General features: G+C 35.7%; 1 protein-coding gene across 1 annotated transcript in view; it reads right to left on the bottom strand.

Moving 5' to 3' along the window:
• The window catches only part of LOC107309558 (cadherin-6), a 103,321-nt gene that overhangs the window by 25,022 nt on the left and 65,359 nt on the right, over positions 1-12,940 (bottom strand). Inside the window, exons 3-5 of the mRNA XM_015854470.2 lie at positions 4,827-5,121; positions 3,077-3,196; positions 905-1,072 (exon numbers count right to left, since the gene is read on the bottom strand). Of these exons, the coding sequence (XP_015709956.1) occupies positions 905-1,072; positions 3,077-3,196; positions 4,827-5,121 (583 nt within the window). The remainder of the gene's footprint in view (positions 1-904; positions 1,073-3,076; positions 3,197-4,826; positions 5,122-12,940) is intronic.

Raw genomic sequence — 12,940 nt, 5'->3', positions numbered from 1 at the left:
GCCCACAGCTAAGAACAGACTTTGAACTTAAATGACAAGTTGCTTCCAATAACATTCCCAGTGACTTAACCGCCAAAGCTTGCTGATTTGTCTGATAGTATCTGCAATTACTTTCTTGAACAGCTGCTCTTGACTTTGACACACACTGACACTCTGATACACACACACACACAGAACAGTGGTAAGATGAAGCAAAAATAATGGAAAAAGAGAGAGAAAGAAATGTGAATGAAATCTGGATCACGTTGAATCACTTATGGCAATGAACAATCATTAATACAAATAGCTTTCTAAGAGATCTGACTCAACTGTTTCCTTTAAATACTACACAGCTATCTAAATTATCTGAAGCAAGAGGAGAATAGGTTGAATATCTGGTATATTTCTATGTGTGTCTTTTTTTCTGTTTGCAATGAATATAGGAGAACCCATTGAGGCAAATGTTTCGTAGGTAAAAACACTCATTTTGGTAGAGTTGCTCTGGGGATCATTTTACATTCTTAAATAAATACTTCAAAAGTTAAATATGTTAAACTAGAACAGACTACTTAAAATGTAGTTGACCACAAGGTCTATTATAAAAACAATATTGATCAGAAAATATAGATTGTATCAGTCAAAGCTATTTAATGGGTGGCAAAAAATAGAAGCTGTTTCTCTTTGTTAATTCACTTCTCAGAATATCTATTGCAGCTGTAGTAAAAATATTAAAGGTAAGATTCCCAATGTTTGTAATTAACCTTAGCATGTTGCTACTGCTTGCTTGTCTATTTCCTTTTTCTTTCTTATGTGAAGTCATACTCTGTAAATTCATGACAGCAGAAGCTTGACTACAGAAACAAACAAACAAAAAACTTAATTCCTGTTCACTGTATTGTAAAGACAGAATATAAACAGTCCATACTCTGGGGAAATCGAGGTGGATTGTCATTGACATCAGTCAGCGTGATGTTCACAGTAGTGGTCCCTGATAATCCACCCATCTGGCCTCCCATGTCTTTGGCCTGGATGACCACTTGATATTGCTCCCTGTTTTCACGGTCCATGTTTAGCAAAGCAGTTTTAATAATACCTAAAATGTGAAAATTAAAGAAGTAAAACTCACAAGGAATGTACTGACTTCAATGAAAATCCATATTTAAAAAAATCCCCACAGCCTGAAGAACAAAGCAATCTCCGCATAATGAGTAAACTTTGCCCAGTACAAATATTTACTGTTATGAGATGGCACATTAAATTACAGACCTGTCATATCATATCTCATGCTGCTGCCTATATGACAGACACAATAGTAGTGGCATCCCCAGAAAGATGTTCTATCTGTGAGCAGTGTTATTTTACATAACTATTTACACCCTTTCAGTTCCATGCTAAAGTCTCTGGCTGAACTGAAAGGTGGCTCATTGTTCGCTATAATGCACTCCATCTTTTCCCTCCCGTTTTGTCAATATTTTCATTTTGACAGACAAAAAAAAAAAAAAAAGAAAGAAAGAAAATAAGGGAAAAAACTAAATTCAGCAATACAACATTAAAGAGGCAGTACAGCAACATTAAAATGGGAGAAGATAATTAAAAAAATTGTAAGCATACAAGCATGCCCAAGTATATATATTTCTACTTATACATTGATTAAAATGATTTTGCTAGACTCTTCCTTCTTCAAAGGTACAGAGTCATTTTAAGCCTAGCTCCTATTGAATTTCAGTCATTTAGATTAACCATGAAGCAAAATGTTTGTGTTCTGACTTGGTGTCTTAAGGCTAAGAACTGACTCCTTTGTAGACAAAAGGGATGAAATCCAAGCACTGAAATCCATGGTAAAATTCATAACAGCTTCAACAATGACTTATTCAGCTCTTGGAGTTTTGCAATTGATTTCCATGGCAGCATGATCAAGTCTGTGGTTTACCTTGCTTCCTTTCCATTCCTCATACAACCCTCTTGCTGGGTGCACTATCCATATTATAGCTCGGAGAACAAATATTGTACTTTCCAAGTGAGAATGCATGCATCAGTGCAAAAATCCCCCTTCTTGTACCATCTAATACCTTCTGCTTGAAAGGGATGCTCCCTTTGATATTGGCTTCCCTTTTTTTCAGATATACCTTTTTTCACCTCACATTTTTCTCTGATACATCTCATCTCTACCTTGAACAAGTCTCTACAATTTAGATAAGAAACAATTCTAAACCCTGACTAATTGTCTGGAATACCATTCTTTTCCTGTAAGGATGTTGAGGAGAACTCTATCTTCAAGCAACCTATCAGAATGGATATTCCCATTTAAGGACCTTCTTCAAATCTTGTAGAAGTTTGATGTTAAGTCCTGAGAGTATCTGTATAGTGGGTTAGTGTAGTGGTACAGCAGATCTGGTCAGTCAGAATTTACATGTTTTACACACAAAGGCTCCAAAGCAGTCTGTTATTCAGCCCATAAAAAATTCTAGTCACTTTATATAATTTAAATATATACCAAAAAGAGAACTCAGAACTTTGAGATTCTATTTGTGATCTGCTAGTGTAGCTCAACAGCCAATTTTAACTCTTCTATCATTATTCTTAATTAAGATTTCTTTCATAAAATTAGCATTAAAGTGGTATGTTGAAGATGTACAGAAATTATAATTACTTTAAACAAGTTTTGAAGAAGCAGAAGGTAGAAAAGAAAAAAAAAAAAAACAAACGAGCAAACCCTCAGTCTTAATTTAGCCATTATGAAGATATATGAGGATTAAGCACATTTTTTTGCACACCCACCTGTTTCTCGTTTTCTTCTAAAAGCCAACCTATTTAGTTTAATTTAAGCATCTATGGCAGTCTCTGTAGCACTGCTTGTTAAAAGTGATTGAAAACTGTTTCACATTCAGTACTAATTGTATTTATTATATTTTGCTTGTGAGATTAAAATAATGTTGGTGTCATGTTTACAGATATATCGCTCAATTAAGTTTGTCAGATTTTGCACTGAATAAGATATAATCTCTTTGAAATTTTTGTTTAATATGTCCTAGCTTAGCTTAGCATGTCATTTTAAATTGCAGACATTGTCACAGAATGACAGACAAGGTCTTCTGACCTGTTTCAGGTTCCACAGAGAAATATGGCTGTCCCTGAAGAATGCTGTAGACCACTCTGGCACTGTTTCCATATGTAGGATCATCAGCATCTGTTGCTGTGACTTGCACAACAGAGGTACCTGCAATGATAAATTACAGAAAGTAAAAAAATACATTTTTTTCTTCCTTCCTTTCTTACTTTCTTTCCTTTTCTTTTTTGTTGCTTCTGAGACAGCTTACAATGTAGAAAAGCATAGCTGAGGTTCAAGTCAAACATGTGGCAAAAAGTAAAGTCTTATTTGGTAGGAGCTATTCTGCTCATAAAATACAGTGTTTCTAAACCAATATAATAGCTGGCTTTTTCTCAGTTCATTAAACTGCATTTATCTAGTGGATACATACATCCTTTATTATAGGTTTTAGGAACAAATCAGAAACCCAACTTTCATTAGATATCAAAGGTGTTTAGAGATTGAATCTAGATCAAGGATATACTTTCATAAATTTACTCATGCTTGCAACAGGTTAAACTAAAATTTACAGCCAGAACAATGTTAGACTTTAAAGTGTTTGAAATCAGAAAGTAAATCTGTTTTTTTATATATCTTTTAGAGAAAGAAATGTCTTTGAATCCTAGTCAAAGTGTTAACAAACATGATAAGTGAGCATAAGTTTTAGGATTTAAAGCAGATTTGTGAATAAAGTGTTCGCTTCACATACTAAAATGTGAATATTAGTTTCTGTCTTCAACAGTTGAGGTTACATCTGCGTGACAAGTCCCATGAATGAGAGGAGAGAGTATGCCCTAAAGTCTTTATTTTCACATTGCTTGAGCTTTATTTTAATCTCATTCTTGACTGTGATTAATTAATGTTTCTGTCTCTGGGTATTTTTTTCAGCTTATAACTGTGCTTCTTGCCATTCAACCATCCATTTTTCTCTGACAAAAAAATAAAATGACCTTCCTAAGAATCAGAGAGAAAAATTCAAAACCTGTGAACTTATATGAAAAAGATCCAACCATAAGTCATATTTCAAGGAATAGTCTCTCCCTGGAATAGTCTCTCCCTTCTTTAATTTATTTATTTATTTATTTATTTATTTATTTATTTATTTATTTATTTATTATTCATTCTGATGGCTTGATATCTGTGAAACAAGTGGAAAGATTTAAATGGATATCAGTGGAATTTGTAGCTCAGTTTTGTTGCCTAGAATAAGCAACAGGGTTAATAGGAAGTAATGACATATCTAAGAATTAATGATGAGTTGACTTGGCTCACAGTTTTCTTTCCTGAAGTGAGTGCATTCACTTCTGCATCTTCCCTTTCTTCCCCCTTTTTTAACCTTCCTGAACTAAACAACGTTAGCTGGATACCTCTAGGGGTGGTGCTGACAAACATAGGTGACCATATCTTAACATACTATTACACTGCAACTAAATCATGTTACCAGTGTATGTTTAACTCTTTGAAGGTGTCCTGTAACAGAGGTCAGCACAGCTTACTTTCACTGTGAGCTAAACAAGTATGCATTAATTTGCTTTTTCTGTGGCATGACAGAGGAAGAGTATTTTACTCATCTGATACTTATGTTTTCAGCAAACCACTGTCACTGATTCCACTGGAGACAGATTTTTTTAGTGGCTCAGTTACTTCTACTCACTGCAAACAGCAGATGTCTGCATTCATTACCTTTCAGTTTTGGTCCCTTAATAAAATCCACAGAAAGAATTCACATTAGATACAGAAATTAACTCTTAGCACTTACCAACATCTGACATTTCTGGAATGCTGGCATTGTAAACATCCTTTGTAAACATTGGCTCATTGTCATTGATATCATGGATTTTGATGATAAACTCAGATTCTGGTTCCACTGGTCTTCCAGTTCTTCGATTTATAGCCTGGGCACGAAGTATGTATACAGGCTTTTCTTCTCTGTCTAGTCTCTTCGTGGCTTGGATGTCACCAGTGTTTTCATTGATAATGAAGAGGTCTCCTGCTCCATCTCCAGACAGAATGTACTTAAGTGATCCATCTCCTTTATCCTGGTCTGAATGCAGCTGGTGATGAAATGAGAATAATCAAGAAGGGGGGAAAATAAATAACTGGAACACAACTCTACATATTTCTTCTCATTATCATGATGCAGACTTTACTATTGTTAATACCTAGCCAAAGGGCTATAATCTTCTTTTAGGAAATCAGATGATACACCAGTAGGAGTCCTGAATGGATGGAGTGGTATATTGAAGTTGGAATTGAAGTTGTTTTCAGTATTATTAAAAAAATCTCTGGGGAGACCTAGGAACCTGAGTTGCAGATGACTTTCCAAAGCTGAGCATATATCAGTAAAATCTAAATACTAGAGGTTTCAGTATTATTCTGTGAATATATACGAGAGTAATCTCCAACAGTTGGAAAATCTGCAGAATCATGACTTGTAGTAGTCAAAGAATGAAAAAGTAGCCAGGGCAGTCACTTCTTGAGTTCAAATTCTGTGTGCTGTGCCTTTATGACTCTGGGCAATACAAATAAGAGTGAAAAAACACAAATACACAAATGTAGCAAATAAGAGGCAGAGGCAACTCATGTACAAGGCCATTCCAGCACTGGCAATGAAGATATCAGTCACCTATCCAAAGGGACGCCGACCAACATGAAACAAAGCAAGTGCAAGTGAAAGTAGAGAACAACAGTAGATAGCATACAGCGCATGAACTTTCTCAGGAGATTTCCCTGGCTATTGAAAGTCTGCTTAATGCACATACAAGGTACAACAAATTAAATCCTACTCTGATTGCTGCTCCTTTGGTAAGGACATATTCCTTTGGCCTTAAAATAAAGGTTAATCAAATGTACTTTATGGATTATTATTTTATATATTATTATACAAAATAAAAATATATATTAAAATGACTTCTAAGTTTGGGGAATCAGTGACAAAATTCACAGAAGAAAAGTAGCAGATTCCTGCAAATTTTTTATTTTGTAGCAAAGATGTTAATGAGTTGGAAGAGTTGAATTTTCTCAACCAACTCTTTGCTTTTCTTTCTGCATGCAAATTTGAAATATATCTGTAGCTGAATGTGTGTAGAAGTACTTAGCATTACTGGATAGAATGCTTTGTAGAAGAGAAAGATTTGCACGCTGAAAGAGTATAGAGTACTATGATCTTCACAGGTTTTACCAGTGCCTGCCTATTCCCCAGGCACACTGGAAGGGCAGCCTCCAGTGTGACTGTATGGTCAATGTTTTGGGTTTCCTCCAACCTTCTATCCAAACCAGAGCAATGCTGAGAGAGAGCCATAATGACAGCCGCCACCTGGTGGCATGGTAATCCCCATGAGACCACCCATGCCTGTGGTCCCTACAGAAAGCATGATCAATGCAACAAGCGCATCCTCAATAAGGGTAAAACTCTGTTTTTATATTAAAAAAAACATGTTTTTTTATATAATGTTTTTAATAAAGGTGTTTCATATATAGCAATGTATGTTTTATAATAAAGACACATAAATATAAAATAAAAAAACATGTAAAATAGAATCAAAATACTACTAGAACCTAATAGTCACAGGAAATCATTATCGACGCGAAGACATGCCAAGGGCAATACTCCATTCCCAGGGAGAAAATGGGCCTTCAAAGTAATATTGCACAGAGCCTTCCTCTTGAAAATAAGCAAACTATCAAGTAGCTAGCTTTGTAAAGCAATTCTTATCCATCAAGGAGATATTCAAACACTTCACAAAAGCAGTACCATTACATTTGCTTTGTTTTTTTGAATAGCAAGGTATAGAAACTTGGCACGTTCACACAAGACAGCGTGGTCTTGGAACCTGGAATACAGTTCAGATCTCCTGAAATACAACACAGAATCCACAGAATCCACAAGAATTACCCACGGGTGGAAGGCGACGCTCAGGATCATGGTAGTTACCAACCCCCCTGCCTGGCAAAGGCCAACCAAACATACGCCTTTACTAGAATCAGAGTTTGCCCAGGGCCCCGTCACACAAACAAACTGGTCTTGAACACCATCCACAAAGGAACGGGGATCCCACAACCTCACTGGGCAGCGCCTGTTTCCAGAGACCTAACCACTCTTCCTCAGAAAAAGAAACTTTCCCCTAAACATCCAAACCTGAACATCTTCCGACTCTTTTCAACTTAAGAACGCCATTTTCAGCCCCTAGTCCTGCTATTACAGCACTCTTTCGAAGAGTTTACTCACCCCTCCTGACGGTAAGCGATTTCCGCCTTTAATCATGACGAAGTTAAACTGTAAAGGGCCTGCCCAATGAAGGTCACACACCCGCAAGCTCAAAAATATATCATCTATATAGCACATCCCAGGCTCTGAAAAACAATAGCTAGCTCAACCCCCGTCAGCAGCTCGTCCATCATAGGGGAGGTGCTACCAGAGCCCTCTCTGATGCATAGCCTTTAAGATCGGCCCCGAAGCGATGTCACACATCACAATGGAACATGCCGATTTCCAAAATCTCCATTCTTTTTGTACTGAGGGCTCCACACCTGGACACAGTACTCCAGATGAGGCCTCACAAAGACCCGAGTAAGAGAGGACGATCACCTCCCTATCCCTGCTGACCACCCCTCCTCCTGATGGAGCCCAGGAATCCCATTTGCTATTACGCAAGGGCTGGCGAGAAGCGCACTCGTGAGTCCCAGTCAATTGGCCATCAAACCTACAGAAATGGTATGATTTACCAGATATAGCCTAAGCCTCTGAAGAATATCTGTTAGATCTCCTTGTTAATAAGTCAGTCTAGAAGTCTACTGTGGAAAGTAATTGTAATTGTATATTTGAGTACAATTTTCTCAAAGGCAACTTTCAAAAAAAAAAAAAAAAAGAAAAAAGAAAAAAAAAAGAAAAAGAAAAAAAAAGGAAAAGGAAAAAAAGGAATAAAAATAATTCTTATTTAAAAATACATATTTTTAATGAGTATTTCACATCCAGATATTCAATTTTTGTTTGCCTTGAAAGCCTCTTTAATTTTGTCTGTATCATAGTGGGAGAAAAACAGCCCTTGGTAACAGACTATCATTAATTCACATGAATCATGGAACAGTGCTGCTGTGAGACTTGCTATAGGCTGAACTCCCAAACTCATTTTTATCACCGTTTTAATTAAAACTGGTTTCAAGGAACAAGGCAGCAAAAAAGGTCAAGCTAGAAAGGGTGTTGGAACCACTGGGAATTGTCTTCCCTAGTATTCTTTAAAGAGTACAGACTACCTAAAGAGCTTAAAAAGGAAAACTTCTGTGATTTTTCAGTCAATTTTTTATGAAATTTCCACTTTTCCCCCACAGATGACCTATCAGTGTAAGACAGACTGTGATTCATGTATATCAAGACAATGTATATCTCAGTGTACTGACTCACTAATGTTGAAAATGAAGTGATTTTCATCGAAGGTTCAGTCTCTAGCTTTTCAGTAAAAGCAGAAACTCCTGAAAAATAAACATTTCCTATCACAATGTTCTTTCCAGACCTAATATTCTAATACCTTCAGATTTATCACTTTCCTAAGACATTATAGAACAGACTGAGTGTTCAGCTGGCCAGAAAATAAATGGCTTCTCTACTTAAGAGTCAGGTCTGGGAGAGGTCATGTCCCATGTATGTTATGTAGAACTAGGGCTGTCTGAGCATCTACTCATCAGTCCCAACAGTGAACTTCCAGTGTGCTACCATGTGTGGCTTCAATAACATATTTCATAAAAATTCTTTATAAAAGTATGATTATAATACTTGATTTAAGTAAATAAAGATACTTAGTTAACCACTGGGCATCAGGGTTGTTTTGTTTTGTTTTCTGTTTTATCGTGTGTGTGTTTTTGTGGGATAGGACAAAATTATAGCACCAGCATGAACTGCTTAATAGCTAGTCCAAAGTAATTTGAGGTTTTTTCCTTTCTTTTTCGTAATAATAATAATAATATTGTTTTTATGTATGAGAATAAATAAACAGATCTCCAGGAAAGTTTCTCATAGATGATAAATTTGCAACATTCACCTATGAGGAAAATATCTAGAAAAACAATTTATTATTACAGATTATATTATCTGTGCTTGACTGTTTGCTTGGTATAAAATTTTATGAGGGCAAAACCATTTGCTTTATTTTTTCTTAACTGTCAATTTATCTTGAGAGTTAAGAAAACAGTGAGCTATGTGAAGTGAGAGACTGCTACTCTAACCATTTTGGGGAAAATAAAAAAAGAAAAACCAACAACAAAAAAAAAAAGGAATAAAATCTAAAGGAGGAAAAAATGGTGCAAGTTTAGACCAAAAAAAGGGCCTGGATGAGAGATGCACTTAAAAATGCAGCTGATTCTTTTGTATATAGAACTTAATACAATTGTTATGAAGATAAAATAGGTAGTGGAAACAACCCTGCTTTCCTTTGAAAATGACAGAATTTTCACTATCCAAACCCTTCATTTCACAGGAAGTTTGCTGTAATGAAATATGCATAGAAAGTATATTGCAAGTGCTTTCAGCAGGACAGATACGAGACATCATAGCTTCACTCTTTGTATTAATTCATGTTGCAAAAGTATTTCCATTATCCCTGCATAAAGTTGTTCATGGGCCAGATAAATGGACCATGGCAGATAGTCATGAGATAGAATAAAATATCGTGGGATGCAATATTCATGTCAGTTGGGTTGTATTACATTTCTGCTCCTTGATACAAATTTACTATGCCCAAACATTTTAAGGCTCTACTTAAAGTTAGACTTTTTATTTCTGGAGGAACTCGGTGTTACTCAAAAGCATTCATCTAATTTGGTGACTGAACTGAGCAATACCCCAAAGGTAAGCAAAATTGAGAAATAGTAAGTTGCAATAAAAAGCAAATGCTTCTGCAATTGAACTACATTAATATTATAGTAAATTGATTCACTCAGAATCTTCTCTGGACACTTTTGTGAAATCACCTATCAATCACTGGCTATGGCTGAGGATGAATGACAAATTAAAGATTTTATTATGCCCTAGGCACATTTTCACTCATTTTACTTTAATGCCAATGTTACGTGAACCATCTTCTTTGCTTTTAATGATTTACAGTAAGATAAAAACCATCCAGTCTTTTTCTCTCTTCTCCCCTCAGGAATATTCTGGCCCAAGACATTCAGACATGGCTGCCTGAAAGTAGGTAGGGCCTAATTGCTCTGGTAAGAAATATACACCTGTTTAAAAAGTCTGCAGGACTGCAGCATTAGCTACCTGTATTTGACATTGTACTCATTGTCACCTACATAATTCATTTAATAGAAGAACTTTTTATTTATTAAAAAGAGTCACAATCTGAAGCAGCCTTGCTTTCCCCAGTGTCACTGACAGAAGCCCCCCAGAAGCATCAAGGGCAGCTACAGGTATCTTCTCCACTTGGAGAGGTATGTGAAAGCTGTGCTGAAAGTGTTTGTGCTGTGAATATCTTTTTTCTTCTTGTTCATCACCAACACAAGGTATTGCTTAACTTTAAAGGAGCACCAGAAAAAATTTACCAGGGTTTTCAAAAGTTGAATCAGGCCTATGCTACATAAATAGGAATTATAATAGGTTAAAATTAAGCTCTGAATTTATTTTTTATTTTTTATTTTTTTTGTGAGTTATAATGGAATATATTAGACAGATGCAGCTTTCCAGCACACATATTTGTAATGAGGTTTTACTTTACTGAGAGTGTACTTTTATAGCTGTGGTAATTAAATTCCAAAAAAAAAAAAGAAAAAAAAAAGAAAAGAAAAAAAAAGAAAAAAAAATGAAATTACAGTCCATGGATATTCTCCAGAATGAAATATCATTCCTCCTCTACCTCGCTCTGTAAAACTGATTTAAACAGCATAGTTAATCTCATTCATGAAATGGCTTTGGGTTGTGTAAGACAGCTGTAAATTGCAGTTTAGCTCCCACTAATGTCTTATTGCTGGTTATGATAACTGGAAATTCGGTGGTTTCCATCCATCCTACAAATCAAGTTCCCATTCCTGCTGTGAATGCAACCCCCTGCTCCCTCAATTTGAAAGCAGTCCCTGAACCTCTACAATGGCACAAGCCAATTGACCTTGGGATGTACATACTAAACCATCAACCTGCAATTATCCAGAAATAAGCTGCCTCGTGTCTTATTGTTTGCTTGTATTTATAAAAGGAACTTGCTATTCTGGGACTGCTGTGGCCACGTTTTTGTTTCCTAGCATCACAATGAAATAGAGACCATTATTGAAGTGGCAAGTGGGCAGTTGGTATGTAGTTAACATAAAGAATCAGTGTCTTACACTTGGCAGTATTCATAGCAATGATTTTACTCCAAATTGAATAGATCGAAGCAGCAAAGCTCTGTCAAGTAGTGAACAAATTCAACCACATTTATTGCTTGAGGTCACACAGTGTGATGGTACAGTGAAACACTAAAAACACTATGAAGTTATAATATTGCACAATTTCTCTTTCACAGTAATAACTTTCTTGAACTCTTTCCTATCTATCCCTACAAAATAAACACTTGTCATTAATATAATAATTAACATGATTAATATCATTAAATAATCATCTCTAAAGCTTTTGGTGAACTTAATGACTCAAAGTTAAAAGGAAAAAGACATTTTTTGGTCATTAGGTAATAAGTACTTATATATATATATTGCTGAAATTTAAGTAGAAGCTTTATTTGCTTCTTAAAATACCCCCCAAACACTATTTGTACTTCATATACCTATATGCTGTTTCATGTATTACTGAGGCAAATACAGAAATAATTTATTTCAAGCCATGAAAGTGCCTTTTTTCTAAGAAGGTACCCCACAAGATCCACTGGAAGATTGAGTATCACCAGAAATGACAAATTTACTATGGATGTATATGCCATGTTCTTATGGCCTCAATTATGGAAAGCACCATCTCCTTCCCTGGTCCACATAACCTCTCTATCTGACTCACCCCTAATGCAAAATTGCCACTGCATGGTATTTTATAGTTCTTGCTCTATCAGTGTCTTCAAAACCTCTTAACTGCAAAATCCTAAGCTCCTTCTCATGTCCCCTAAATCCTGGCTGGAAAAGAGACAGAATGTGCTGAGGTCAGTGGTGGCTTGGTTTATATGCATATTTGCTGAACAGTCGTGGCAAAATGTAGGTTTCTTTACCTTATGCTGCTACTATTCTTCCAAACTGTAATGAAATGAGTGTTTTCAACACCTTTATTCCTCTATAAAATTTAATTAGAAGTGGTTAATGGACTTAAAAATCAATTAGAGAAGGCCAGCAGACAGGGTGCAGAGCATTGAGCCTAGTTATCTGCTCAGATCACATACTTGGAAGGTTAATGTAAGATATAGGTACCTATACTTCCTCTGGCTTGTTACTTCAAAAATTTAACTCAAATTTCTGGTAAAAATGGGAGGACTCTAAGAAAGCATTCAGAGGAGAATGGGAGAAAGGTGCTAGAGTACTTTCAAATTTTCTTCTTAGTGTTTAGAGAAACTAGAATTGATTCCTTTCTATTCTTATGTAAAACAATTTGAAAATTATATGAAGATTTATACTCAAAAATTTAAGTCTCAAAATAGGAGTTTGTTATTTCCATAGAAAGTAAACAAACAGCAACAACAAAAAGTATAGACAAGATGAAAAGAAAAATGCAAAGAGATTCTACCAAAGCATAGCACTATAATTCCAAATGTACAGCTGCCAGAAACAGCACTTCCACACAGGGGCTTTTATTCTAACCATTATGACAGGTGCTTAAAATTAGTTACCCTCTTTTTTACATCTCCCCACTAACCAAACATCTGTTATATAAGCAATCAGCAATCTTCATTGTTCATCACTTTCTTGATCGAC

The sequence above is a fragment of the Coturnix japonica genome, chromosome 2, assembly GCF_001577835.2.
Source record: "Coturnix japonica isolate 7356 chromosome 2, Coturnix japonica 2.1, whole genome shotgun sequence".
NCBI lineage: Eukaryota > Metazoa > Chordata > Aves > Galliformes > Phasianidae > Coturnix > Coturnix japonica.
The sequence above is the reverse complement of the archived record's forward strand: the minus strand, read 5'-3'. Positions and strand labels throughout refer to the sequence as shown.